A 25,228-nucleotide genomic window follows, 5' to 3' on the forward strand; every position below is an offset into this window, starting at 1 on the left:
TCCCACTGTCTCAGTATTGATGGCTGGCATGTGGCTGGGGGTGTAGGGGAGGTGGAGCCCCCCTTCATCAAGTGCTCTCGAATCTGTGAGTACCCCAAGTGGGACCCCTGTATTAACAACACTGAACCTCTCCTATTCAATTTGTTATCATCAAAGTCATGGCAGGTGAGTTGAGGGGAGGCCTAACTAGGTGGGGACTCAAGAAAATCCGACTATCAGATAATCAGGAGCATTACACTTCCTATGGGATCTCCTCTAACAAGAAATTAAATAATTCAAACTTATTTTTAAAATTAAATCTCTTAAAATAGTTCACACTAGTGGCCTACTTTATAAGAACATATTGTTTTATTGCTGTTCCAGCATAAAAGTATACACATCAGAAAAAAGAAAGTGGCTTGAATGAGGAGCCACGTGCTGCATTTACAGTATGCAAAAAGAAAGATGTGTCAGAAATATGTTCACATGTGTTGATTGTAGCCGTGTCAGTCTAAGAAATGAGTTCATATTTTTAAATGATGAAAAGAGCTTCCCTTTGTCCTTTTTGTCAAATGAGTACCAAAGAGTCTATGATTTGATTTCTATTTTATGATTCACAATGAAACAGGAATGTGGTTCCTCTAAGCATGGTTAAACCAACTTCTATTGAAGCCAATGTAATTTTTATTAGAGGTGCACCGATAAATCATTTGCATATCAGATCAGCACCAATAAAAGGAAAATTAGGATCATCAGCTACTGGGTTTTTTTGGCCGGTGTAGCTGACAATTCTAACTGATTAATATAATATGCCCTCTGGACAGGGCCCCCAGATGCCACATGCATGCATGCAGCTGCATGCATGCATGTGGCCAGGAATGCAGCCGGGCAGCGTGGAGAACAGCGCCCTGTGGGTATGTCTATGGAGGGGAAGGGGCATGGGGGAAGGAAGGGGTGTGGCGAGGAGTAGACTGAGGTCCCCACAGTGAGGAGGGAATGGGGCAAGGGCAGGGGCTGGGGGCGCTGCCCAGTAAGGGCAGTGAATGGGACCTGGGGCCACAGGCAGCTTGTCCAGTGGGTGTGGGGGAGGGGTGGGGAGAGGGAGCAGCTCCCTATTGCTCTGTGCAACCCCTAGGAGAGGCATGTGCACCCCCAGATTTGTGTGGGGAGCAGATGCGGGCTGCCTGCTGTAGGCTCAGGTCTCTCTCCCATGCTGCTTTTGCCCTGGGGACCCTGCATTGGCTGTGTGTCCCCTGCCCAAGTGGCAGCAGTAGGAGCGGTGAGTTGTGACTTCTGCTGCCAAGTAGGCAGAGGACGCATGGCCAGAGTGTGGCTCCCGGGGCAAAGGTAGCAGGACAGAGAGCCCTGAGTCTGCAGTGGGCAGCCTACTTCCGCCCTCGCCCCACTCAGCTCCACTCCTAAAAGCATCCCTGCACTTAAAAATGGTGGCGGCAGTGCTTAAACTAAAGCTTTAGGGTTTAGGCTTAGGTAGATTCATAGATTGTAGAGTTGGAAGGGACCACAATGGATCATTGTGTCCGACCCCCCACCCCTGGCAGGAAAGAGGACCGAGGTCAGTTAGCCCAGCCAGGTGACTATCTAGCCTCCTCTTGAAGACCTCCAAAGCTAGGTGATAGCACCACCTCTCTTGGAAGCCCATTCCAGATCCTGGCCACCCTTACTGTGAAAATTTTTTTCCTAATATCTAACCTAAATCCACGCTCAACTAGTTTACACCCGTTATTCCTAGTCACTCCCTGGGTTGCCCTAGTAAACAGAGCGTTACCTATTCCCCGTTGACCTCCCCTAATAAATTTATAGGCGGCCACAAGATCTCCCCTCAGCCATCTCTTGTGAAGGCTGAAGAGATTCAGCTCTCTCAACCTCCCCCCAAAGTGTCTATCACGAAGGCCACTAATCATATGAGTGGCCCTCCTCTGGACCCTCTCCAGATTCCCTGCATCCCTCTTGAAGTGTGGCACCCAAAACTGGACACAGTACTCCAACTGCGGGCTGACCAGTGCCGCATACAGGGGGAATGTCACCTCTTTTGTTCTAGGTGGTGAATGGGACCCAGGGGCTGGGGTGGGGAGCAGGACAGAGCCGTGGGAGGCTCATCCAGTGGATCGGTGTCCTGGCACTTAAAAAATGGTGGTGGGGATAGTGCCAGGACACTGATCCCCTGGATAAGCCGCCCATGGCTCTGTCCTGCTCCCCACCCAGCCCCAGGGTCCCATTCACCACCCTGACTGGGCAACACTCCCCAGCCCCTGTCCCTGTCTCCCTCCCTCCCTCCCTCCCTATGAAGGCCTCGATTTGCACCCCCATGCCCGTTCCCCTCCCCCCCACCACAGATTTACCTTCAGGGAGCTACTCTCCATGCTGCCTGGCTGTGCTCCTATAAATCAGTTATTGGATCAGTCTTGGCCGATATACCTGGTGAATAATTGGCTATTGGTGTCAGCCAAGAAAATCTTTAATCGGGGCACCCCTAATTTTTATTATTCATTTTAACAAGAGTTGAATTGGACCTCAGAAGAGATGCTCTGAGAAGCTCTATAACATCTAGAAAATATACAAAAGTACAGTTTCACAAGATGCTGTATGCTGAGCTGATGTATACTATGAGATAAAAGGTGAATTACACCAGTAGCAAAATAACACATGTGCAATCATGTTTTGTTGATATTACTGTTATATGACTATATTCCCACTTAAATATTTTTGTTCTATTTTTTAACTACAAAAACAATTGTTTTGGAATGGAATGGTAGGGGGAAAGGGAAATTGCACAGCAAAATAAAATAATAAAATGTATAAATGTTATATTTTTGATGAAGATTTGTGGTCTAGAAACTTTTCTATATCTTATTTCTAGGGAAAATATTAAACAATATTGCCACTATAGCCTTATCCAACTAAAAGTAGGAGCTCAAAGTGATTATACTATCACAACATTGAAAGCTCTCCTTGACTAACTGAGGAGAAGAGGAAGTAGCAGTTTAAAGCTCCACAAGCCCACTTGGCTTCTCTTCCTAAGCACCTGAGAAAGAAACCAGCTTCCAGTTTGGGGCTAAACAGTAAAACTTACATGCTGCTTGTTTCCCCCAGGACTGGTTGTGAGAGGAAATTTGTACTTCTCTTTGAAACCCTGCTGCTCTTTTGCCAGCAAGACATCAAATGGCACCATCACTTTGATATGCAGTACGTGTTACTCTCTAAGAGGGACTGAAAAGAAATGCAACATGAGGCAAATAAACTTTCAGAAACTAGGGTTTGGCTGACAACTGAACAAGAACAGAATTCAAGAACAGAGTACAAGAATATAATTCAAATGACAGGCTTTCCACAATAGTTCTAATATAGGATGATGGTTCTAAAGTGTCACCAATATTTCTCAATCATATCAAAAGCCTACACACACATCTTATGCCGCTTTTATCCCCTTGTGAGTAGTATCCCTTCCATCCAGTTTGTCCCATTTCCTGTAGCAGCTAAAAAGCACAGCTAAAGATAATACCTACCTAGATACTTTTTTACACGCTGACAAAAATAACTTAGTGAAATATGTATTTTGTTTAGTGTTCTATGAAGAAATAATTAATTGTTGTTTCTCCTACCTTGCAAGCTCTCTCTCATAACATAATCCTACAAATTCAATAGTTATCCCCTGAAATTTCCAGGAAATGCAAATCCCTTCCTTTCTCATATTGCTTATCTGCGGTTTGGGACAAGGCCCACAACGTTACCGGACCTATCGGGCTGACCGGGAAAAGATAAGCCTTCGATCTATTTAGCCGGACGCTAAAACTGTCGGATAGCTTGCGCGGGAGGAAGGCAGACGGCACAGCTGCTGGAGCTGGAAATCAAGGGCACATACCCCAGAGACCACCACCACCGCCGCCGAGCCGAGCCGAGCCGAGCCCACCGCCTCCCTACGCCCGCGCTTCCCCGCCCGGCTTCCTGCAGCCCCTCCCGGCCCGCACTAGGACCCCCTACCACCCCCCGCCCACGGGGCGCTGTTCAGCCCACCCAGGCCTCCCGCGCTCACTCCCACCTCACCCCACAGACTTACTACCATAACCCTAACCACCGCGCTCCCTATTTACCAGTTTCCTGGGTTACCGTCGCAAGGAGTTACCTCATTTCCGGAGCTACAAGTTACAAACCCGGAAGTAGAAGTGCGTGCGCTCCCCTCTTCTTCTTCCTTGCAGTTTGCGGTGGCGGCAGCGCTGGTTGGATTCCGCGCCGCTGCGGCGGTATGGAGGCATTTTGGGCCCTGTTGGACGAGGTGGCTCTAGAGGGCCTGGATGGGATTACGCTGGGCACTTTGTGGCACCGCCTGGGGACCCGTCTTCCGCCCTTCCCGTTGACTGTGGAGCCCTCCACCCAGCAGCTTCTGTGGGCTACGCTCAGTACCCGCGCCGACCTCAGCTTCCACCTCTTACCCAGCGAACGCCCCCCGCTCCGCCTGCATGACCGGTGAGGAAAGGGGCAGGCAGCGTCCCGCCCGCCCCAGGCAGCAGCGTGTGTTAGTTGGGGGATGGTGTGCGGATAGTTCTCCCGGCGGGGCCGGGGCACAGGGTGTGCCAATGCACGCCTCGGAAAGGCGCCTGTGAACTGGAGCCCGCAAGTGCGGCCCTGTCCCTGCTGTCTCCTGTGGTTGGGAAGGACCACCTCTTTCTTTGGGGGAATCAAGAGAGATGCCCAGCAGCTTCCGTGGAGCTCATGGCTTTCTGGGTGGAAAAAAACATAAAAAAAAAAAAAAATCTTTGGTGGCTGAGGATCAAGTGGATCCACTCAATGCTACAGCTTGGTCTAGAATATTCTGAAATAAAGTAACATATGCTGGATGCAACAGTCAAGCCACACATGCAAGGGACAGTGGTTACTCATGTATTTGGTTCCCTATCCTTTGCCTCTCCTTGGATTCTTCCCCCTTCTCCTCCCCCCCCCCCCCCCCCCCCCCCATCTTAAAGTTGCAGACAAAGTTGTCAGGGGTGTAGGTTGTAGCCATGTTGGTCTAAGAACATAGGTGGACAAGGTTATTTAAGTAAATCTGATGTCTTTTATTAGACCGACTCAAACAGTTGGAAACATTCTTCTTTGCAAGCTTTTGGGTACAATTGCCCTTCATCGGGCAGAGGAAGTGTCTGCAGATGGTCTGTGTTCTTCCTGGATGTAGTAAAACAGCCAGATGCCAGTAGTATGCAAGAAAGCCAGTTAGTTAAAATGTATATTGAGGTGGTCAATAGATGAGAGAGAGGTTGGGGGGGGGTGGGTGAGGGAGGGGAAAGAATGTAGCTGTAGTCAATGGAAGGGAATGAATATAGCTAGTAAAAAGTGGAGGGTTTACCTGGGGAGTCAGATGTTAAACAGGTTATAATGTAATAAATCCAATGTCTATATTTAGTCCATGATTTTTTGTATCCAGTAGACTGATGAAAAGAAGCTCATAGGCTCGCCTGTGAAAGGTTGTGATTCTGGAGATCTGGTGTTTTTTAGGGCCTGTCTGTACTGCAAAACCTTGTTTATACAGTTCTATTGGCACTGCTGTGCTGTCAGAACCATGTAGTGAAGCAGCAACTTATGCCAAGAGAAAGTTTTTCCTACCATTATAAATTGTCTTATTCAAGAAATCAGAGGGATTTATCATTGACATCTACACCTGAGGTTTTGCTGGCATAACCATTGTGTTGGATATGTCATCTTTTCATGTCTGTGATCGACACAACTAAACCAGCAAAACCTTATAGTATGAATTTGCTGAAGTTCAGAATTAAAATCCACATTTGTACTCTGCTGTTGTCTTTCTGCCTAAAGACTGTAGTTGCATAAGTTTTCAACACTAAAGTTCTTGAGATGTCTAAAATTTGGATGCTGGGCTTTTCCAATAGTTTGCCAGGTGCTTGAGCATCTAATGTTGTCAAATCTGTCTTGTGCCTGCATCCCAAATGAATTTGTTTTCAAGATATTCGTCTCCATCTCTTGCTACAGGGGCCACTCAGAAAGGTATTCTGGGAGCACAGCTATCAAATCAGACTTTTTGTAGAATGCAACAGTGCTTGTTGCTTTCCTTCAAGCGGGGCCAGAGGAGATTCTGTAACGCCTCTCCCCCATGTAATAACTCAGTTGTTAGAATGCTCACCCAGGAAGTGGAACACTGCTTTCTGAGGGGATTCTAACCTCTGAGGAGAGTGCAGTAACCGTAAGCTAAAAGCTCTGCAGGAACAGGCGCACTCTTGATCCTTCTGCTGAGATTGTTTTGATATTTTTATGGAATACTTAAAGAACATTGAGCCAAAGAGGGCAACAGTACATATAACTAATGTGGTGGCTGAGGCATTTATTTGGGAATTCCCAAGAACTACTTATTTACTTTATCCAATTTCTTATTTTACCCAACATCTTTTCATGTGAAATGTATACATGTTTTTTAAGTAGGGGTCAGAACCTAGGACTCCTTTACGCCCCCCCCCCCTCCCCCAACACAATGCAGGGCCTATGAAATAATATCATCAGATTACTACTAGTTTTGGTGGCTCCCATTCTTAGGCATCTAATTCTCCTCATGTATTGTACTGGGATCTTAGGTGCTTAACTCAGGACTGTGAATTCCAATAGACACTGCAACACTGAGCATTAGTGCTGAGGTCTCTTGTCATTTTAGCTCTGGGTTAATCCAATATGCCCATCTAAAACACAAAATATATATACATACAGAAAATAGGGTCAAATTAATATGACAGAAGTGAATATTGTTTTCCTTCTAAGAAACGTATGGCTTTGCTCCTGTCACCTCAGGGTAAAATTGAAAGAATAAATAGGCCTTTACAATATGTCCAAATGTTGAAAAGGTTTGACTTGTCATTTTATCTTGTCTGAAAAGTGTAACTCCCCATTTTATTTTCCTGTGTTTCTAGCTTCAACATCTGTAAGATTTTTAATTCATATTTCTTTGCAAGACTTCTGTTAAGACTGCTGCAGCATTTCAGTGACTAACAAAGATTTAAGTTTCTTTTGGCTGATAACTTTAAAATTATAAATATTGGCTCACTCTCTGCTTTGACTTTTAGATATGAAGAAATTGATCTTGAAACAGGAATATTGGAGACAAAGAGAGACCCTGTCCCTCTAGATGATATTTATCCTGTGCATATGATTTTGGATAATAAAGATGGCATTCAGGGTTCATGTCAGCACTTTAATGAGAGAATAAATATTACTGATCAAATCAGAACTAAGGATTTGAAGCCTTGTTATAATTACACAGAAGCTTATGAACAGTAAGTAAGATTACAGTATTTGAGAATGTTCTATTTTAAAAGTTAATTGCCCTGCTATTCTGAAACAATTCCCTTTTAAAAGAGGTTAAATGTGTGGCTCCTTGACTTCCTTTGGCCTTGTTTCATTGTTTAGATATGTATAAATCACGGAGGAAGGTCCATATAAAAAAACCTGTTTGCTGTGGATGGTATTGTAAGTGATGTAGCTATGATGGTCTGGTAAGTAAATGATAGGCAAGGATTTCTTAGGGTGATTTCATTGGACCAACTGTGTTGTTGAGATAAAGTTAGACAAGCTTTCAAATGCAAGTCGTCGTTCCTTGGATCTCTTTAGAAAGAGCTTTTTGCTGTAGATAGAGTGCAGATACATCTTCAAAACAATGCTCTGAGATTTCTAGTGGCTTGGGTTTTCAAGCAGTCCCTCTCCTCACACTTGCTAAAACACAGGAGTGACTGAAGTTACTTTACTGAATCTGAGTTAAATCTGTGGCCTCTAATTTCAATTATTATAAACTTTTCTACCTATTTTATTTTTCACTCATTTCACCCTAAATAAATTTTCTTCTTCCTTGTTATCTGTGCTATTCAAATACTTGCAAACAGCTATGCTTTCCCCCTCAAAATTTAGCTCATTCAAAGGTTCATATTTTACTCTATCACAAGGACACTCAATTAACACAAATACTTCTGTTTCAGTTGTTGCAACATTACCAAACTTTAGTGCCCATGTCATGGCAGCTTCCTTTTCTTTTCTTTTTTTCTTTAAAGAATTTTCAGAGAAAAGGTTTAGCTGTTTCTGAGAGAATTAGTGGAAAATATTCAGTTTAAACGACACAAATTTATTTTTCAGTTTTTTTGAAACATTGTAGAATCTTTGCAGTTTGGAGAAAGACATTGAAATATGCAGTATGGAAGAAATAACTTTGAGGATTGTGTGCAGTCTTTCTGGCTTCCAGAAAATCTGACCATGTATGGCCAGGTTATAAATTTTACAGAAAATCCTTTTGAACATGAACTGGAGGGAAACTGTTGATTGCTAGGTTAAATTTGTATAATCTTCCATCTGTTTCAAACCTGAAAAAATGTGTATGGATGAGAAAACACTTTGTCTGGCCTACTGTCTTGCCTTGGAGGACCTGGGAGTCAGATGCATGGAGATCTTATCCTGACCAACAGGCAAGAACTGGTATAGGATGTGAAGGTACTGGATAATTTGGGAAGAAGCAATCACAATACAATAGAATTCCAGATCCTGCAACAGAAAAAGCATGAAGTTAGCAAAATTAGGACACTAGATTTCAAAAAGGTAGATTTCATCTGACTCAAGTTGTGAATAGGCATAGTGCTGTGGGAAGATAGATGAAAGATAAAGGTGCCCAGGAAGTTTGGGAGCTTCTAAAGGCCACAGTATTGGAAGCCCAACAAGAAACTGTCCTGACACAATGAAAGCGCAAGAAGACTAGCAAGAGACCAAAATGGCTGCACAAGGAGCTCCTAAAATGCCTCAAAAACAGGCAGTGGTTACCAAGGAAACATACCTGCAAATAGCCAGAATCTTCAGGGACAGCATCCGGAAGGCAAAGATAAAGCTGCACCTGGTAAAGGAGGTTAAGGTCAACAAGAAGAGGTTCTTTAAGTATACTGCTCAGAAAAGAAGGACCAAGGAAGCTGTGGGTCCTCTGTTAACAAACCAAGGGGAACTCCTAACAGTACGGGTGCACCGATTAGAGATTTTGGGGGCTGATACCAATATCCGATTTTTAAGGAGGAATATCGGCCAATACTGATCCTATTACCGATACAGCATAGCAGTATGGAGAGCTGCCTTCCTCTGGTAAGTCCGTTGTGGTGGAAGAGGAGTGGGGAAGAAAGGGGTGTGTGGGGTTAAATCAACCCCCCCCCCCCCCCCTTTGTGGTGAGGGATGTGTCGGGGGCAGGCGCTGCCCGGATGGGGCAGGGCAGGGCACTCGGGGGGAGGGGGGCGGCTCCCACTGCTGCTTTGCCCCCCCCTTCCCTCCTGGGGTGCTATGCCCCCATATCTGCATGGGGTGGGGCAAGAGGGGGCTGCAGCCACCTCAAATTTCACCGTAGTTCCCTCCCAACACTGCCACCTCCACCTGCCTGCCTGGCACAGACCTGGCTCTTCCCGGTGTATGGGGGGGAGGTGGGGGTTGAGCCAGGGCTGCGCTTGGAGGGAACTATGGTAAAATTTGGGGTGGCTACAGCCCCCTCTGTAGCCCCTGCCCCGAGCCCGGCCCCTGGCGAGAAGAGCCCTGTGCAGCCCCAGGTCCAGCCCACAGCTACAGCCTGCCCACCCTGCCCCATGTAGATCAAGAGGCACATGCCCCCAGCTTCCTAGGGTGCAAGCAGTGGCAGGAGCCACCCCACCCCAGCTGGGCAGTGCCTGCCCCTGCCCCCTCTCTCACTGCAGGTGGGGTTGATCTACCCCCCCATGCCCCTTCCTTCCTCCCTCCCCTTCCATTATAACAGACTTACTAGCTGGAGGCAGCTCTCCATGCTGCCAGGCTCTGCTTCTCGCTGCCTGCATGCTGCACTGCAGCTGTATGCACTCATGAGCATTTATTGGCCAAATTATCAGCCCCATTGGGCTGATTTCCGATGCAACCAATTTTCTTTATAGCAGTACCAATCAAATATCGGACCAATGTATCAGTGCGCCTCTACCTAACAGAAGATGCAAAGAAGGCAAAGCTACTCAAGAGCTACTTTGCCTCAGTCTTCACAAAAAGATTAAGCTGCAGCCAGATATCTAATAAGGATACCTGGGTAAGGGAGGATGCAAGCTGAGTGAGGAGATAACAAATGAGACAGAGAGCTTTTGATGGGTCTGAATGAATTCAGATCATCAGGGCTGCATTAACTTCATCCCAGGGTACTAAAAGAACTGGCAGGAGAGGTTTCTGAGCCCTTGTCCATGTATTACATGAAATTGTGGAAGATGGGTGAGGTACCAGAGGACTGGAAAAGGACCAATATAGTGCCGTCTTTAAAAAGGGACCCAGGGAACTACAGATTGGTTAGCCTCATCTCAATTCATGGGAAGTTACTGGAACATATCCTAAGGAAGGTCATTTGCAAGCATCTGGAAGAAGAAATGCTGATCACAAGTAGACAGCATGGATTTATGAAAAACAAATAGCTTCAAACAAACTTGATTTCCTTCTTGGGCAAAATAACTACTTGGGTGGATGAAGGGAATGCTGTGGCTATAGTGCGTCTGAACTTAGCAAGGCCTTTGACAAGGTTTTACATTACCTTCTCATAGACAGATTGGAGAAATGTGGGTTGGACAAAACTACTGTAAGATTGATGGATAGATAAGTGGCTCAATAGCTGCAAGTAAAGGGTAATGTTTAATGGATCCAGGTCAGAATGGGAGGCAGTTTCAAATGGAGCCTCTCCTAAGCCCCATGCTATTTGTCATGTTAATGTTTTGGGTGCTGGCATAGAAATCTTGAGCAAATTTGTAGATTATACAAAACTGTGAAGGATTGCAAACACAGAGGATGTGAACATAATTCAGAAGGATCTCACAATATTGGAAAGTTGTGGACATGACGCAGCAATGATAGTATGTTATTTGGGTTAAAATACGCTTAGGTGATCCTAGAAAGAGGATCATGTTCTGCACTACAGAGGAAAGTAACCCCCGCCCCCCCTCTACTCGCCAAACAACAGCAAAAAGAACCCTTCTCCTCTTGCCCCCTTCCACCTCCCTCCCCACCCCCCGTCAAAAAACCCACACCCATATGTGGGGGCAGGTTTCTGATTCCAAATGACAGGGAGTCTGACATACCACATAGGCATCTTAGAGGTTTCCGTGTACCATTATGAGTATCAGTGCACCCCAGTGTACTCTAGCTAGGGCTGTTGTTCAGTACTTTAGAGGAAGGAGGACTGAAAAAGCTTAGAAGCCAAATAATGTATTAATTGGGGTTTGAATTTCTTTCATGCTGTTATAGGTAGCAGAGAAGCCCTGAATCATGGGATTTCTCTGGACCTTCCACCCAGAGATCAGGCTTTTTTTCAATCCCTGCATAGAGATGCCAGATGCTTAAATCCATCTGACACATTTGGGTTACTACAGCAAGAACAACCCCTGCCATACTTTCCAGTCTGCAGATTTGTGAAGTACTGTTTTAATGTACATTAGCACTCCTGGCTACCACTACCTTTCTGGAAAATCATTCTAAAACTTTGCTTCTCTAATAGTCACAAATCTGTTTGTAATCTCCAGTCTAAAATTGTTGTGACCCATTTGGGTCCACTTGATCTTGTGCTGATGTTATTCTTAAATTTAAATCTCTCCCTCATATTTATGCTGTGAAAGTATTTAGTTTATAAAGAGTAGTCACAACCCCCTATCCAACCTTTATTTTACAAGGGTAGATGAGCTGTGCTCTTTTAATCTTTTCTCACAAGTTATATTCTGTCCACTTCCCTAACCTTCCTAGTAGTCCTTTTCTATCCCTGCTCCAGTTTAATCCTGTTCCATTTAATCTTCTTTTGAATCTAGGTGGCCAGAATTGTATACAGTATCCTAGATGGGGCCTAACTATTTCTATTGCTCCACTCCACAAAGTTTTATGTAATTCTCTCTGTATAATTATTCCCCTTCATCCATATTGGCAGTATTCCTCCACATTCCCATCTGCTCCCCTTCCGACACATGTTTAGTGTCATCATAGATTTTGTAAGTAAACATCTAGGTTTTGCACAAAAGTCTCTAACTTCAATGTTAAATAGGATGGTTCCCAATAAAATCCCTAGGGAACACCACTAAAAACATCTCTGCAACCTAGTAATGCCCCTGTCAGCATAAACCATTGTAGTCTGTTACCCAGCTCCTTCCCACCAGTTTACAATTATAGCCTTAATCCCTGTTTTCTCCAGTTTAGCTTTTTTCCTAAAAGGCACTACCAAACGATGTGCATAAATTCAAATCGAGTCTGCTATACTGTCCTTGACTTAGAAATTAATCTTCCATAGATAAAACCATGTTGCATTTTGTCCCTTTTGTATTTGTTGCTATATCCTTGATTCTTTTCTTCTTTGCTATGTTTATGTCTCAAATAATATTGAAATCAAATCAGTGGTCCTATTTTTGCTTGTCATTTCCCCCCTTCTCTGACTACAGGTATTACATTTACTTTTTTCCAATCACAGGGTACTGTGCTGCCCCCAGTTCACAGATGCATTGAAGATCCATAACAAACGTTATTTTGGGCCACAAGTTTGTGCCCAAGATTCATGTCACTTTTTTAATACAGTGGGTTACTTTCTGTGTGTCATGGAAGAGTTCTTTTCTATAAGACATTTATGTATGTAGTAACCATTAAATGAAGAACAAAATGGAAAAAGTCATATCCTTCTGGATGTATTTAATTTTTGCTATCAATGTGTGGCTGGCTGTAAAGAGGTCTAAACTAAACAATATGAAATTTATCAGGATGCTTAAAAAATATTTATCTACCCTGCAGGGCAGCCCAACTTATAATGTGCATGAGTAATGCATGTAAGCCATTTGAGTGATGCAAATGGCACAAGTCTTTTGTTAAATCCTTTTGGTTTTTGAAGTGTTGGTATTGCTTGAAATGAAAAATGCATGCTTGCTATGCTGTGTTGGAATGTGCTGCAATCAGCGTATACCTCCCTGCTACTATCTAATCAAGGCTGGTTAAATTGTAATTCAATGTCAGAGGCTTGGCAGAAGCAATTCATCAGTTATCTACTTGCACTTTGGCAGCTAGTGAAGCCACTTGGCCTCTGCTGTGCTGAAGTATATAGCAGAGTCTGTTTAGTTTACAAACTTTTGCTGGCAGAATTTGGATGTCTCTGCACTCAAAACTTGTCTGTGGTTTCAGACCTCTTTCCTCTGCCAACTGAGTTACTTCACTCCTGCTGGCTCCTCATATTCACATTAGTAAATTTCTTGGTTGCCAGATAATCCTTCCATATATGACTTAGATTGTATAACTAAATCTTCCTAAATGCTGCAAGTTTACTTCTGTTAATTATGTTATTGACTTGTGAATACACAAATCAGCTTGCTTTAATGACTTTGACTAACTTTCAATCTATCACTTCAGCGTTTAAAGAGGGGTGTTATAAAACCAAAGAATGTCTTTTTACAGAGTGGTATTGTGTCTTCATATTGCTGATATCATGGGATTTTTTTTGTATACTTGAGCATGACATGTAATTCAGCCTTGTGAAAAGTCAGAGTGATCTCTTATGGATCATTTTTTTTTATCCTGAAAAGGAACAGGAGGAGTGGTTAGACTGAGGATTTCTGGGAGCCCAATTTCTCTCTTATTCTTGTTTCTGTTTTGTAGGTGGGGAGAGAAACTAGTCATTGTTGCCTCCCAGGATCTGCGGTATAGAGCCTTGATTGGCTGGGAGGGGGATCCAGACTTAAAACTCCCAGATTTCTCTTACTGCATTTTGGAACGACTAGGTCGTGCTAGATGGCAAGGGGAGCTTCAAAGAGATTTACATAGTGGAGCTTTCAAGTAAGTTCAGCACTTGCTGCTCTGTATAAATTAAGTCAAAGGTAAGTAAATTCTTATACCTTACCTCCAAGTCTCTGGCCCTAATGTTTTGTGATCTCTCTGCTTTGGACAAAGTGTTCCCTGTGTCAGGAATGTTTTGTTGTAATGTTGGAGGGATAAGTGACTTAGGCAGCCTCCTGGAAAAAACACTGAGCAAGGATAGGATCCAGTTTATCAGGACAGCATCTGTTCCCTTCCTCTGGTTCTCTCTCTATTTGTACAACAATTGGGGTTTTACAAACAAGAACTTTGTTTGATACATGACCCTGATTCACTTCCTGTGCCTGGTAGAGATACTAGTATGTAGTCATGGCATTAAAGAAGTTAAAATGTATGAACCTCTTGCAGCCCCAGCAGAGCCTGCTGAGTTGCCAGCTCCCTCAGGCAACACAGGGTCAACTGCAGCTACCACCCCCACTCTCCCCAAGACCAAACATAAAGTGTTTGTTGTGGGAGACTCCATCCTCAGGAGGACTGAGGGGATAATCTGCCACCCCGACCCCTTAGCCCAGGAAGTCTGTTGCTTCCCAGGGGCCCACATCTGAGACATTGCGGAGACGATCCCTAAGCTCCTCCAGCCCACAGACCACTATCCCATGCTTCTTATTCATGTGGGCACCAATGACACAACTCGGAGTGCTCCCAGCCGGGTCATGAGGCGCTACAGGGATTCGGGAGCGGGGCTAAAGGATCTGGGGGTGCAGGTGGTGTTTTCTTCAATCCTCCCAGTCTCGGGCTATAGGCTGAGGAGGATCCAGGTAGTAAACCAAAGACTGCAGTGCTGGTGTCATCGGGAACGCTTTGGCTTCCATGACCACAGCCTGCTCTTTGGTGAGAGAGGCAGCGAGCTGCTGGGAAGAGATGGCTTCCACCAACCAGCACGATTTCATTAGGGGCAGGTCATGTCAGACCAACCTGATTGCCTTCTATGATAAGGTCACAAAAGCATTGGATGCAGGTGTCGCCATGGATGTAGTCTTTCTGGACTTCAGCAAGGCCTTTGACACTGTCGACCACCCCATCCTCATTAAAAAACTAGGCGACTGTGGCATTGATGCCTACACAGTCAAGTGGATTGCTAATTGGCTGAAGGGTCGTATTCAGAGGATAGTGGTGGATGGGTCATATTCGACCTGGGGGGAAGTAGGCAGCGGAGTCCCCCAGGGCTCGGTCCTTGGGCCCGCACTGTTCAATTTCTTTATCAGCGATTTGGACGACGGTGAAAAGCAACCTGTTCAAATTTGCTGATGATACCATAATTTGGGGTGAGGTGGGCACGCTAGTAGGGAGGGAAAGACTGCAACAAGACCTGGATAGGTTGCAGGGGTGGCCTAACAAAAACAGGACGGGTTTCAATACTGACAAGTGCAGGTACTGCACTTGTGCAGTGGTAACCGGCAGCACACTTATAAGATGGGAAACTCCCTTCTTGAGAGCACGGAGGCAGAAAGGGATCTTGGAGTCGTTATTGACTCCAGGATGAACATGGGCCGACAGTGTGAGGTCACGGTCGGCAGGGTCAACCGGACCCTATTGTGCATCTCAAGTAGGGCCAAGGAGGTGATCCTCCCTCCCCCTCTACGTGACACTGGTCAGGCCACAGCTGGAGTACTGTGTCCAGTTCTGGGCACCCTACTTCAAGAGGGATGTGGACAACATTGAGAGGGTCCAGAGGAGGGCCACACACGTGATCCGTGGACAGCAGGGCAGACCCTACAATGAGAGGCTACGGGACCTGAACCTGTTCAGCCTTCACAAGAGAAGGCAGAGGGGGGACCTTGTGACCATCTATAAACTCACCAGGGGGGACCAGAAGGGTTTGGGGGAGATCTTGTTTCCCCTAGCGCCCCCCAGGATAACAAGGAATAACGGCCAAAAGTTGTTGGAGAGTAGGTTTAGATTAGACATCCGTAGGAACTACTTCACAGTTAGGGCAGCTAGGATCTGGAACCAGCTTCCATGGGAAGTGGTGCTGGCTCCTACCCTGGGGGTCTTTAAGAAGCAGCTCGATGCCTACCTGGCTGGGGTCACTTGAGCCCAGTTTTCCTCCTGCCCAAGCAGGGGGTCGGACTTGAAGATCTACAAGGTCCCTTCCGACCCTACTTCTATGATTCTCTTCCCTGGGGAGGAGGCTCCTCTCAGCCAGACTGGCTGACCTGCTCCACTGGGCTTTAAACTAAGCCCTCTGGGGGCCAGGGGGACTACCGCCACTGCTGGCCCACTGAGCAACCCTTGCAGAGCCAGCAGACTAAGGCACTTAAGGGAGCCCACCCCTGGTACAACCTGTGGGCAAGGCAAGAGCCCCCAAGGGGACACTTGCCTGCCTGTACACAAATGCCAGGAGCTTGGGGAATAAGCAGGAGGAACTCGTCCTCCAGCTTAACGCAAATAATTACAACATCATAGGGATAACGGAGACCTGGTGGGGCTCCACCCATGACTGGACCATGGGTATAGATGGCTATACCCTGTACAGGAGTGATCGAGTAGATAAAAGGTGCAGGGGTGTAGCTCTCTATGTTAAGAAAAGATACACATCCCTGCAAGCTGATGATGACCAGGGTGGACGACTGGAGACCCTCTGGGTTAAAATCCATGGGGAACACGGCACAGGGGCCACAATGGTGGGCGTCTACTACAGACCTCCCACCCAAAGCAAAGAGCTTGACCAGGAGTTTGTCCGGGAACTGGCTGAGGCCGCATGCTCCAGGACCATGGTTGTCATGGGTAAGTTCAATTGCCCAGACATCTTCTGGGAAGATCACTCAGCAAAATACGAGCAGTCGCAAAGCTTCCTATCGTGCGTGGATGACCTCTACCTGACTCAAGAAGTCTACGGGCTAACGAGAGGTAAAGCGCTGCTCGACCTGGTGCTGGCTACTGGGAATGACCTAATCGGCGACCTAGTGATTGATGGGAAGCTGGGTGACAGTGACCATGAGCTGATCACCTTCACCATCTGCCGTAAAGCTGGCAAATTAGCAACACAGAAGTCCTTGACTTCAGGGAAGCCGACTTTGACAAGCTCAGGAGCCTCGTCAGTGAGGCCCTAAGGGACCATGACCCCAGGGGGAGGGGAGTCCAGGAAGAGTGGTTGCTCTTCAAGGGAGCGATCCTCAATGCACAAGCTAATTCTATTCCATCTCGGAGGAGAGGCAGCAAGAGGGCACAGCAGCCCCCCCAACTCTCCAGGGATCTAGCAGACCTCCTGAGGCTAAAAAGAAAGGCCTACAAAGGATGGAGGATGGGATTCACCTCCAAGGAGGAATATTCTGCACTGGTCCAGTCCTGCAGGGAGCAAACCAGGAAAGCCAAGGCTGCAACTGAACTCCAACTAGCTTCAAGCATCAAGGACAATAAAAAGTCCTTTTTCAGATATGTGGGGAGCTGGAGGAAAAGCAAGGGCAACATTGGACCCCTGCTGAACCAGATGGGACAACTGATGCCCAGGAGAAAGCCAACCTATTAAATGGGTACTTTGTGTCGGTCTTTCATTGGTCCCTTGGAATGCCCATGCCCACTACAGGACGGGGAGGTCCGGGTGAGTGAGATCCCCTGCCCTCCATCGATACTGACCTCGTGAAGGAACACCTTGAGAGACTGGATATTTTCAAGTCAGCTGGCTCCGACAGTCTACACCCCAGGGTACTCAAGGAGCTGGCAAGCATCGTAGCTCAGGCCCTGGCATGAAAGCTCCTGGCACTACACCAGAGCGCCCAAAGACTGGAAGAATGCCAATGTGGTGCCTGTCTTCAAGAAAGGGAGGAAAGTGGATCCGGCAAACTATAGGCCCATCAGCCTGACTTCTATCCCAGGGAAGATCTTAGAAAAGTTTATTAAAGAGGCCATCCTTAATGGACTGGCCGACACCAACATCCTGACGGATAGCCAGCACAGGTTTGTTGCGGGTAGGTCTTGCTTGACCAATCTCATTTCCTTCTATGACCAGGTGACCTATCACCTGGACAAGGGAGAAGAGATTGATGTCATATATCTTGACTTCAGAAAAGCCTTTGACCTGGTATCCCATGATCACCTCTTGGCAAAACTGGCCAATTGTGGCGTTGGGTCCACCACGATCTGCTGGCTGGAAAATTGGCTCTGTGGTCAGACCTAGAGGGTGGTAATTAATGGAAGTCAATCATCATGGTGCCCTGTGACCAGTGGGGTCCCCCAAGGATCTGTCCTTGGACCCATACTGTTCAACATCTACATTAATGATTCATAGATGTTAGGGTTGGAAGGGACCTCAATAGATCATCGAGTCCGACCCCCTGCATAGGCAGGAAAGAGTGCTGGGTCTAGATGACCCCAGCTAGATGCTTATCTAACCTCCTCTTGAAGACCCCCAGGGTAGGGGAGAGCACCACCTCCCTTGGGAGCCCGTTCCAGACCTTGGCCAGTCGAACTCTGAAGTTCTTCCTAATGTCCAATCTAAATCTGCTCTCTGCTAGCTTGTGGCCATTATTTCTTGTAACCCCCGGGGGTGCCTTGGTGAATAAAACCTCACCAATTCCCTTCTGTGCCCCCGTGATGAACTTATAGGCAGCCACAAGGTCGCCTCTCAACCTTCTCTTGCGGAGGCTGAGAAGGTCCAGGTTCTCTAGCCTCTCCTCGTAGGGCTTGGTCTGCAGGCCCTTAACCATATGAGTGGCCCTTCTCTGGACTCTCCAGGTTATCCGCATTCCTCTTGAAGTGTGGCGCCCAGAATTTCACACAGTACACCAGCTGCGGTCTGACCAGCGCCCGATAGAGGGGAAGTATCACCTCCTTGGATCTATTCGTCATGCATCTGCTGATGCACGATAAAGTGCCATTGGCTTTTCTGATGGCTTCATCACACTGCCGACTCATGTTCATCTTGGAGTCCACTAGGACTCCAAGATCCCTTTCCACTTCCGTGCCACCCAGCAGGTCATTCCCTAGGCTGTAGGGACATTTTTCCTCCCTAGGTGCAGCACTTTGCATTTCTCCTTGTTGAACAGCAATGATGTGGACATTGGAGTCAGAAGCGGACTGGCCAAGTTCGTTGATGACACCAAACTTTGGGGCAAAGCATCCACACCAGAAGACAGGGGCGATCCAGGCTGACCTGGACAGGCTCAGGAAATGGGCGGCTGAGAGCCTGATGGTGTTTAACACTGAAAAATGAAAGGTTCTCCACCTTGGGAGGAAAAACCTGCAGTATCCTTATAGGCTCAGCAGTGCTACACTGGCTAGCTCTATGGAAGAAAGAGACTCTGGGGTCATCAGTGACCACAAGATGAACATGAGCCTGCAATGCGATGCTGCGGCTAGTAAAGCGAGCAAAACGCTGGCTTCCATCCGTAGATGCTTCTCAAGCAAATCCCGGGACGTCATTCTCCCATTGTACTCGGCCTTGGTGAGGCCACAGCTGGAGTACTGCATCCAGTTTTGGGCTCCACGATTCAAAAAGCATGCGAAGAAGCTTGAGAGAGTCCAGAGAAGAGCCACGCGCATGATCGGAGGTCAGGAAAACAGACCTTACGATGACAGGCTGAGAGCCATGGGGCTCTTTAGCCTGGTGAAGCGCAGGCTCAGGGGTGATTTGATGGCCACCTACAAGTTTATCAGGGGTGACCACCAGTATCTGGGGGAACGTTTGTTCACCAGAGTGCCCCAAGGGATGACGAGGTCGAACGGTTATATACTACTGTAAGACCGTTTCAGGCTGGACATAAGGAAGAATTTCTTTACTGTCTGAGCCCCCAAGGTCTGGAATAGCCTGCCACCAGAGGTGGTTCAAGCACCTACATTGAACACCTTCAAGAGTAAATTGGATGTTTATCTTGCTGGGATCCTATGACCCCAGCTGACTTCCTGCCCTTCGGGCAGGGGGCTGGACTCAATGATCTTCCGAGATCCTTTCTAGCCCTAATGTCTATGAATTCTATGAAAAATAATGTATACACAAAAGAGTTGAATGAAAGTTGTGCAAGCACCCTTTGTTTTGTCATGTCCTAATATTTCAGTGCTTAACTTATCAATCTTAATGTTCTTTTAATATAGTTTTGTCATTTGTAAAGTAAAGAATATTGGGATGACAGATCCTGTGTATATACATACATTCTTTATTTGCAGAATCTAACGTGATATTTATAAATGTCTTCCGTAGGGTAGATGCTGGGAAACTTCATTATCATAGAAGAGTGTTAGACAAAAATGGTCTCATTTCACTGCAGTCCCATGTTATAAGGCTACCAAGTGGAGCTCAGCAGCACTCTATTCTTCTGCTTCTGAACCGCTTTCATGTGGATAGGTTCGTACCACAGATGTTCAGAGATTTTTTTTTTTCAGGATGGCTTGTGTAATTTCCTACTGTTAAGAAATGTCTTGATGCCACTGCGGCATTGCTGCTTTCTGGAAGCAGTGCCTGATTAAATCATCTAGCAATTTGAACTTTCAGAAATAGATGTTACATATACAGGATGGGATTTTTTTCCTCTAGCCATGGACTGTAAAGTACCTGTTTTCTCACCACAGACACTTCACCCTTTTTGCAGGTAGTTCTAAAGGCTAAGTTGTGGGGGTTTTTTAATGCCTTATTTCTTTAAGCAACATCTAGTGAACTTTTACTTTCTCCTCTGTTGCATAACTAAATCCTGTGCTGACTTTGGGTTTATGTTGGTGAAATAATAGCCTGGGTTCTGTCACTGTTCTCTGTGTCTATCTTGCTAGTGTTGTATGCTCTCATCTGCTGTTTGGCCGTCATTCTGCTAACAAGCACTCTGTTTAAATTAAATTAAGTCCTCCATGATTATTTAAAAGCTTTTAGAAGTTTTGAAGTCCTGTTCAAAGGCTATTAAACAAGTAGTTGTTCCTGGGGGGTTTTCCTCTGAAGCCTACTCCCATACACAACTGTGTCTCCCTTGAATGTTACGAAAATGTTTGTTTTTGTTTTTCAGTTTACCTGCTGTGTCAACTATAGCATTTTGTTTTATTTATAGACATATGTGTAAGACCTTGTGAAGGGCATGTGTTAAATTCTCTTTCTTATTTTAGGAGGAGTAAATACGATATTCTGATGGAGAAGCTCTCAAGTATGCTGAATGCTCGACCAAACCAAATGGAAACATTAGGAAATCTGAGGGAAGAATTGGTGAGGTTCTCATGTGGTTTCAGGTTCTTGTACTGCTGATAATATAATCCAAACGGTCTATATTTGAGGAGTAGTTGATGACACCACCTGTTAAGGTTGTTGGACACTTACTCTCATAAGACTTTGTGTTCATTTGCTTCTAAATATAAAAAATTTTAATGCTGCAGGGTGATGGCTGTTGATAAGGAACTGGGAGCAGAGCAGTAGATTGAAAATTGGCTAGGTATCTGGGAAAAAAAGAATGGGGAAGCAGGACAGAAAAAAGAGTGTTATTCCCTCCAGAGCCTGGGCTGAAACCCAAGGTTCGTAGAATCATAGAAAACTAGGGTTGGAAGGGACCTCAGGAGGTCATCTAGTCCAACCCCCCCGCTCAGAGCAGGACCATCCCCAATTAGGTCATCCCAGCCAAAGCTTTGTCTGTTTGGGTCTTAAAAACTTCCAAGGACGGAGATTCTACCACCTGTCTGGGTAACCTGTTCCAGTGTTTTACTACCCTTCTAGTGAGACAATTTTTCCTAATATCTAACCTAAATTTCCCTTGCTGCAACCATTGCTCCTTGTTTTCTGCTTCTCACGCTGGAGTCCCTGGTGTAAAAGTAGACAGGGGCTTTGCCCTGTTGCTTCAGTTCTCCTGGGAACCAGGGGAGTGGAACTGCCCACTCTTACTCCAGATCAGGATCACCCCAGTCTTGGGAAGGTACAAGGACCAGGAGAGAAGGGACTGTTGCAGACTGGAATGTCTCTCCTGGAATCACTTCTAGCGATGGAAAATTTCCACCGCTAGAAATGAACATTTGCACATTAGTCTTAGTTGCAGTAAGCTTCCCAGTTTATTAAGTCCTGACGACACTAGTGATTTTCATATCTTGCTCTGCAGGGTCTCTGTGAAAGAACTTTCAAACGTCTGTATCAATATATGATGAATGCTGGTCTGGCCAAAGTAATATCAACCCCATTACAAGAGATACAGCCTGAAGGAGGACCCTACAAAACAAAAAGAGGTAATTGTAGTGACATCACTATTTCTCAGTTGTGTATGTTGAGCCTGCACTGGGCTGCCCTGTGCTGTCACCGCCACCTTCAGGCTGCCTTGCAGGGCAGCGCAGAGGAGTCTCAGGGCAACCCAGTGTGGGCTCTGCGGGCTGCTACAGGAAGCACTGGGCAGCGCTAAGGGGGAGGGGCTGCTTTTCCCCCGCACCGAGCACACTTCTGCCCTGCCAATGCTGCTGTTGCAAGTCTGTAGAAGAGGCGGAGCGGGGCTGCACACAGGCCACCAGTACCACAGGGCTGGGGCCAGCAGCTGCTGCTGCCTAGAAAGGCAGTCCAGCACAGAGCTGCCCCAACCCCAGTGTATACCCTGGGGGCAGCAGGATGCAGCACTGTGGGATAATGCCTGGGCCAGGTGGGACTAAGGAACCTGCTGCAGGGCAGACAAAGCCCCTTTGTGGGCCAGATCTGGCCCACAAGCTGTTTTTTGCCCACTCCTGCTCAGCACCCTCAGGTGCATCCTATCCAGCCCCATGGGCTTGTACACATCCATTTTTCTCAGTAGTCCCTATCCTGTTCTTTCACCACTGAGGGCTGCTGACCTCCACCCCAAACTGTGCTGCCAGGTTCAGTAGTCTGGGAGCTGACCTCGCCTGTGAAGACTGAGGCAAAGAAGGCATTGAGCACTTCAGCCTTTTCTGCATCCTCTGTCATAAGGTTGTCTCCTTCGTTCAGTAAGGGACCCACACTTTCCCTGATCCTCCTCTTGCTACTAACATACTTGTAGAAACCCTTGTTACCCTTCACATGCCTTCCTAGCTGCATCTCCAATTGTGCTCTGGCCTTACTGAGTTCATCCCTGGATGCCCGAGTAATACCCTTATATTCTTCCCTCGTTATTTGTCCAAGTTTCCACTTCTTATAAGCTTCTTTTTTGTGATTTAGTTTGCTGAAGAGTTCCTTGCTAAGCCAAACTGGTCGTCTGCTGTACTTGCTAGTCTTCCTGTACATTGGGATGGTTTGTTCCTGCACTCTTGGTAAGGCTTCTTTGAAGTACAGCCAGCTCTCCTGGATTCCTCTCCCCCTCAGTCTGGCTTCCCAGGGGATCCTGGCCAAGATTTCCCTGAGCGAGTCAAAGTTTGCTTTTGTGAAGCCCAGGGTCCTTTACTCTGCTGCTCTCCATCCTTACTTTCCTCAGGATCCTGAACGCAGTCATGTTGTGGTTGCTGCTGCCCAAGTTGCCATCCACTACTACGTTCCCTACCAATTCTTCCCTGCTTGTGAGCAGCAGGTCAAGGAGAGCATGGCCTCTAATTGGCCACTCCAGCACTTGCACCAGGAAGCTGTCCCCAACACTCTCCAAAAACTTCCTGGATTGCCCACACACTGCTGTATTCCCCTCCCAGTGGATGTCAGGGTGATTTGAAGTCCCCCATGAGAACCAGGGCCTGTGATTGGGGAACTTCTGCTAGCTGTTTGAAGAAAGCCTCATCCCCCACTTCCTCCTTGTCTGGTGGTCTGTAGCAGCCCCCCACCACAACATCACTTCTGTTGCTCTCCCTTCCGACCCTAACCCAGATACTCAACAGGCCCATCTCATTTCAGACTGGAGCTCTGAGCAGGCATTTGGCTCTTTTACATAGTGCAACTCCTCCTTCTCTTCTCCCCTGTCTGTCCTCCCTGAACAGTTTGTACCTATCCATGACAGTACTCCAATCATGCGAGCAAGCTTCCACCAACTCTGTTATTCCAATCCCATCATAGTTCCATGACTGTGCAAGGACTTCCTGTTCTTCCTGCTTGTTTCCCAGGCTCCATGTGTTTGTGTACAGGCACCTGAAGTAATTAATTGATTGCCCTGATTTCTCAGGAAGTATGAGAGCACCTCCCTTGTTGCCCACTCCTACCACTCCACTTACCTCAGGGCTTTGGTCTCCATCCCCTGGCAAACCTAGTTTAAAACCCTCGCTAGGTTAGCGATCCTGTCTGCAAAGACACTCTTCTAAGTGACAGTCCCCTTACCTGGGGACAGTGCCTTTGCTGCACTGGATAGGTTTGAATGTTTGAGTGACCTAACAAGCTGTTTCTACAGGAGTTCTGATTTTTGTCTAGGGTTACTGGGGTGCACCATGCATGTGTAAAGTAAATGCAGTCTTAAAAAAAAAAAAGTTCAGCAAAGCTACCAATGTTGAGCAGATAAATTTTTTTCACCTTTGCTATATAACAATACCATTGTCTCCACTTTTTATTAAAATGATGGCTGAGGATGGCCTGGTTCCAACACCATTATCATTGAAAATCTGTATTTGGGAAGATGTATACATGGGAATTCATTGTGTCAAAAATTCAGCCTTTTTGTCTTTCTGAGTTCTTTACAACAGAAGAATTGCTTTGTTATTTTTCTATTCTTAAAAAAAGAGTGAAAACTAAGAGTTAGCATTTTTAAGGGGTGCCTCAAGAGTGTGAGAGAGAATAAGTTTTCATGAACCCATTTTCACCTCATTAAGATGCTGTGAAAGGACTACACTATCAGCCATCCTTGTGTGCATCGATCTTAGAAAAGCTCTCCTTGTTCTACCAAAACAAATCAGTGTACTCATCATTCATGTTAACATATTTAGCCATTCCAAGATGAAGAGTATCTTGTTTTCCACTGTTTCATGGCTACAGAATCTAAACTTTCCATTAACTTTACATTTAAGGTAAGATTTTTTTTTTCTTTTTAGAGCACCAAAAATGTTTTGCACAATTTGCAGAACAAAGACGACATTCCTTTGTCAGACACTGTGATTCAATTTAGATTTCACAAGAGATATTTCAGGAGATCACTACTGACTCACCTTCCTGCCTAGAGAGCTAAGGTTTCCCTAACCTCATTTGAGGCTAAGAACTTTTTTCCAGCTACTCAGTAGGTCTAGTAAAAGATATCGCATCTAGTCAAAGAACCTTGCCTGCCTATGTCCTTCGACCAACACGGCTACAACCAAAAACCCAGCTAACTTCATCTGCATGTTTTTCTTTTGTTATTGAAATGTGTTCACATCCTATGTACTAAGGATCCCCTAAGGGCACAGACAGAAGTAACAATTTTCGCCTAGTCTGGACCCAGAAAGCAGTTTATAGCTATTGACGAAACAAGTGCATAACTACAGAGCTTTAAAAATGGCCGTTCTGGTGAAAATCTGACCCCTCATTGCATGAGGTATCAGATGAAGAAGTTTTAAATGTAGCAACTTCTGTAACTTGTGTCTGCAGAGCTCCCAGCCTGTCACTGTTTTCAGAAT

The 25,228-nt window shown here is 46.1% G+C and overlaps 1 protein-coding gene across 5 annotated transcripts in view; it reads left to right on the forward strand.

Annotated features, from left to right (window-relative positions):
• Positions 1-4,150: 4,150 nt before the first annotated feature.
• Positions 4,151-25,228, forward strand: part of GTF3C1 (general transcription factor IIIC subunit 1) — a 163,786-nt gene continuing 142,708 nt past the window's right edge. For 3 of the 5 annotated variants that reach the window (XM_019482373.2, XM_006270521.4, XM_019482374.2), the window contains exons 1-6: positions 4,155-4,461; positions 7,056-7,265; positions 13,622-13,798; positions 19,974-20,117; positions 20,861-20,957; positions 21,835-21,958. In XM_019482373.2, the coding sequence (XP_019337918.1) occupies positions 4,241-4,461; positions 7,056-7,265; positions 13,622-13,798; positions 19,974-20,117; positions 20,861-20,957; positions 21,835-21,958 (973 nt within the window). In that variant the 5' untranslated portion in view covers positions 4,155-4,240. Of the gene's footprint in view, positions 4,462-7,055; positions 7,266-13,621; positions 13,799-19,973; positions 20,118-20,860; positions 20,958-21,834; positions 21,959-25,228 lie in introns of all 5 variants that reach the window. The other 2 variants (XM_014605761.3, XM_014605759.3) reach the window with 2 other exon arrangements.

Source organism: Alligator mississippiensis, chromosome 13 (assembly GCF_030867095.1).
Source record: "Alligator mississippiensis isolate rAllMis1 chromosome 13, rAllMis1, whole genome shotgun sequence".
Lineage (NCBI taxonomy): Eukaryota > Metazoa > Chordata > Crocodylia > Alligatoridae > Alligator > Alligator mississippiensis.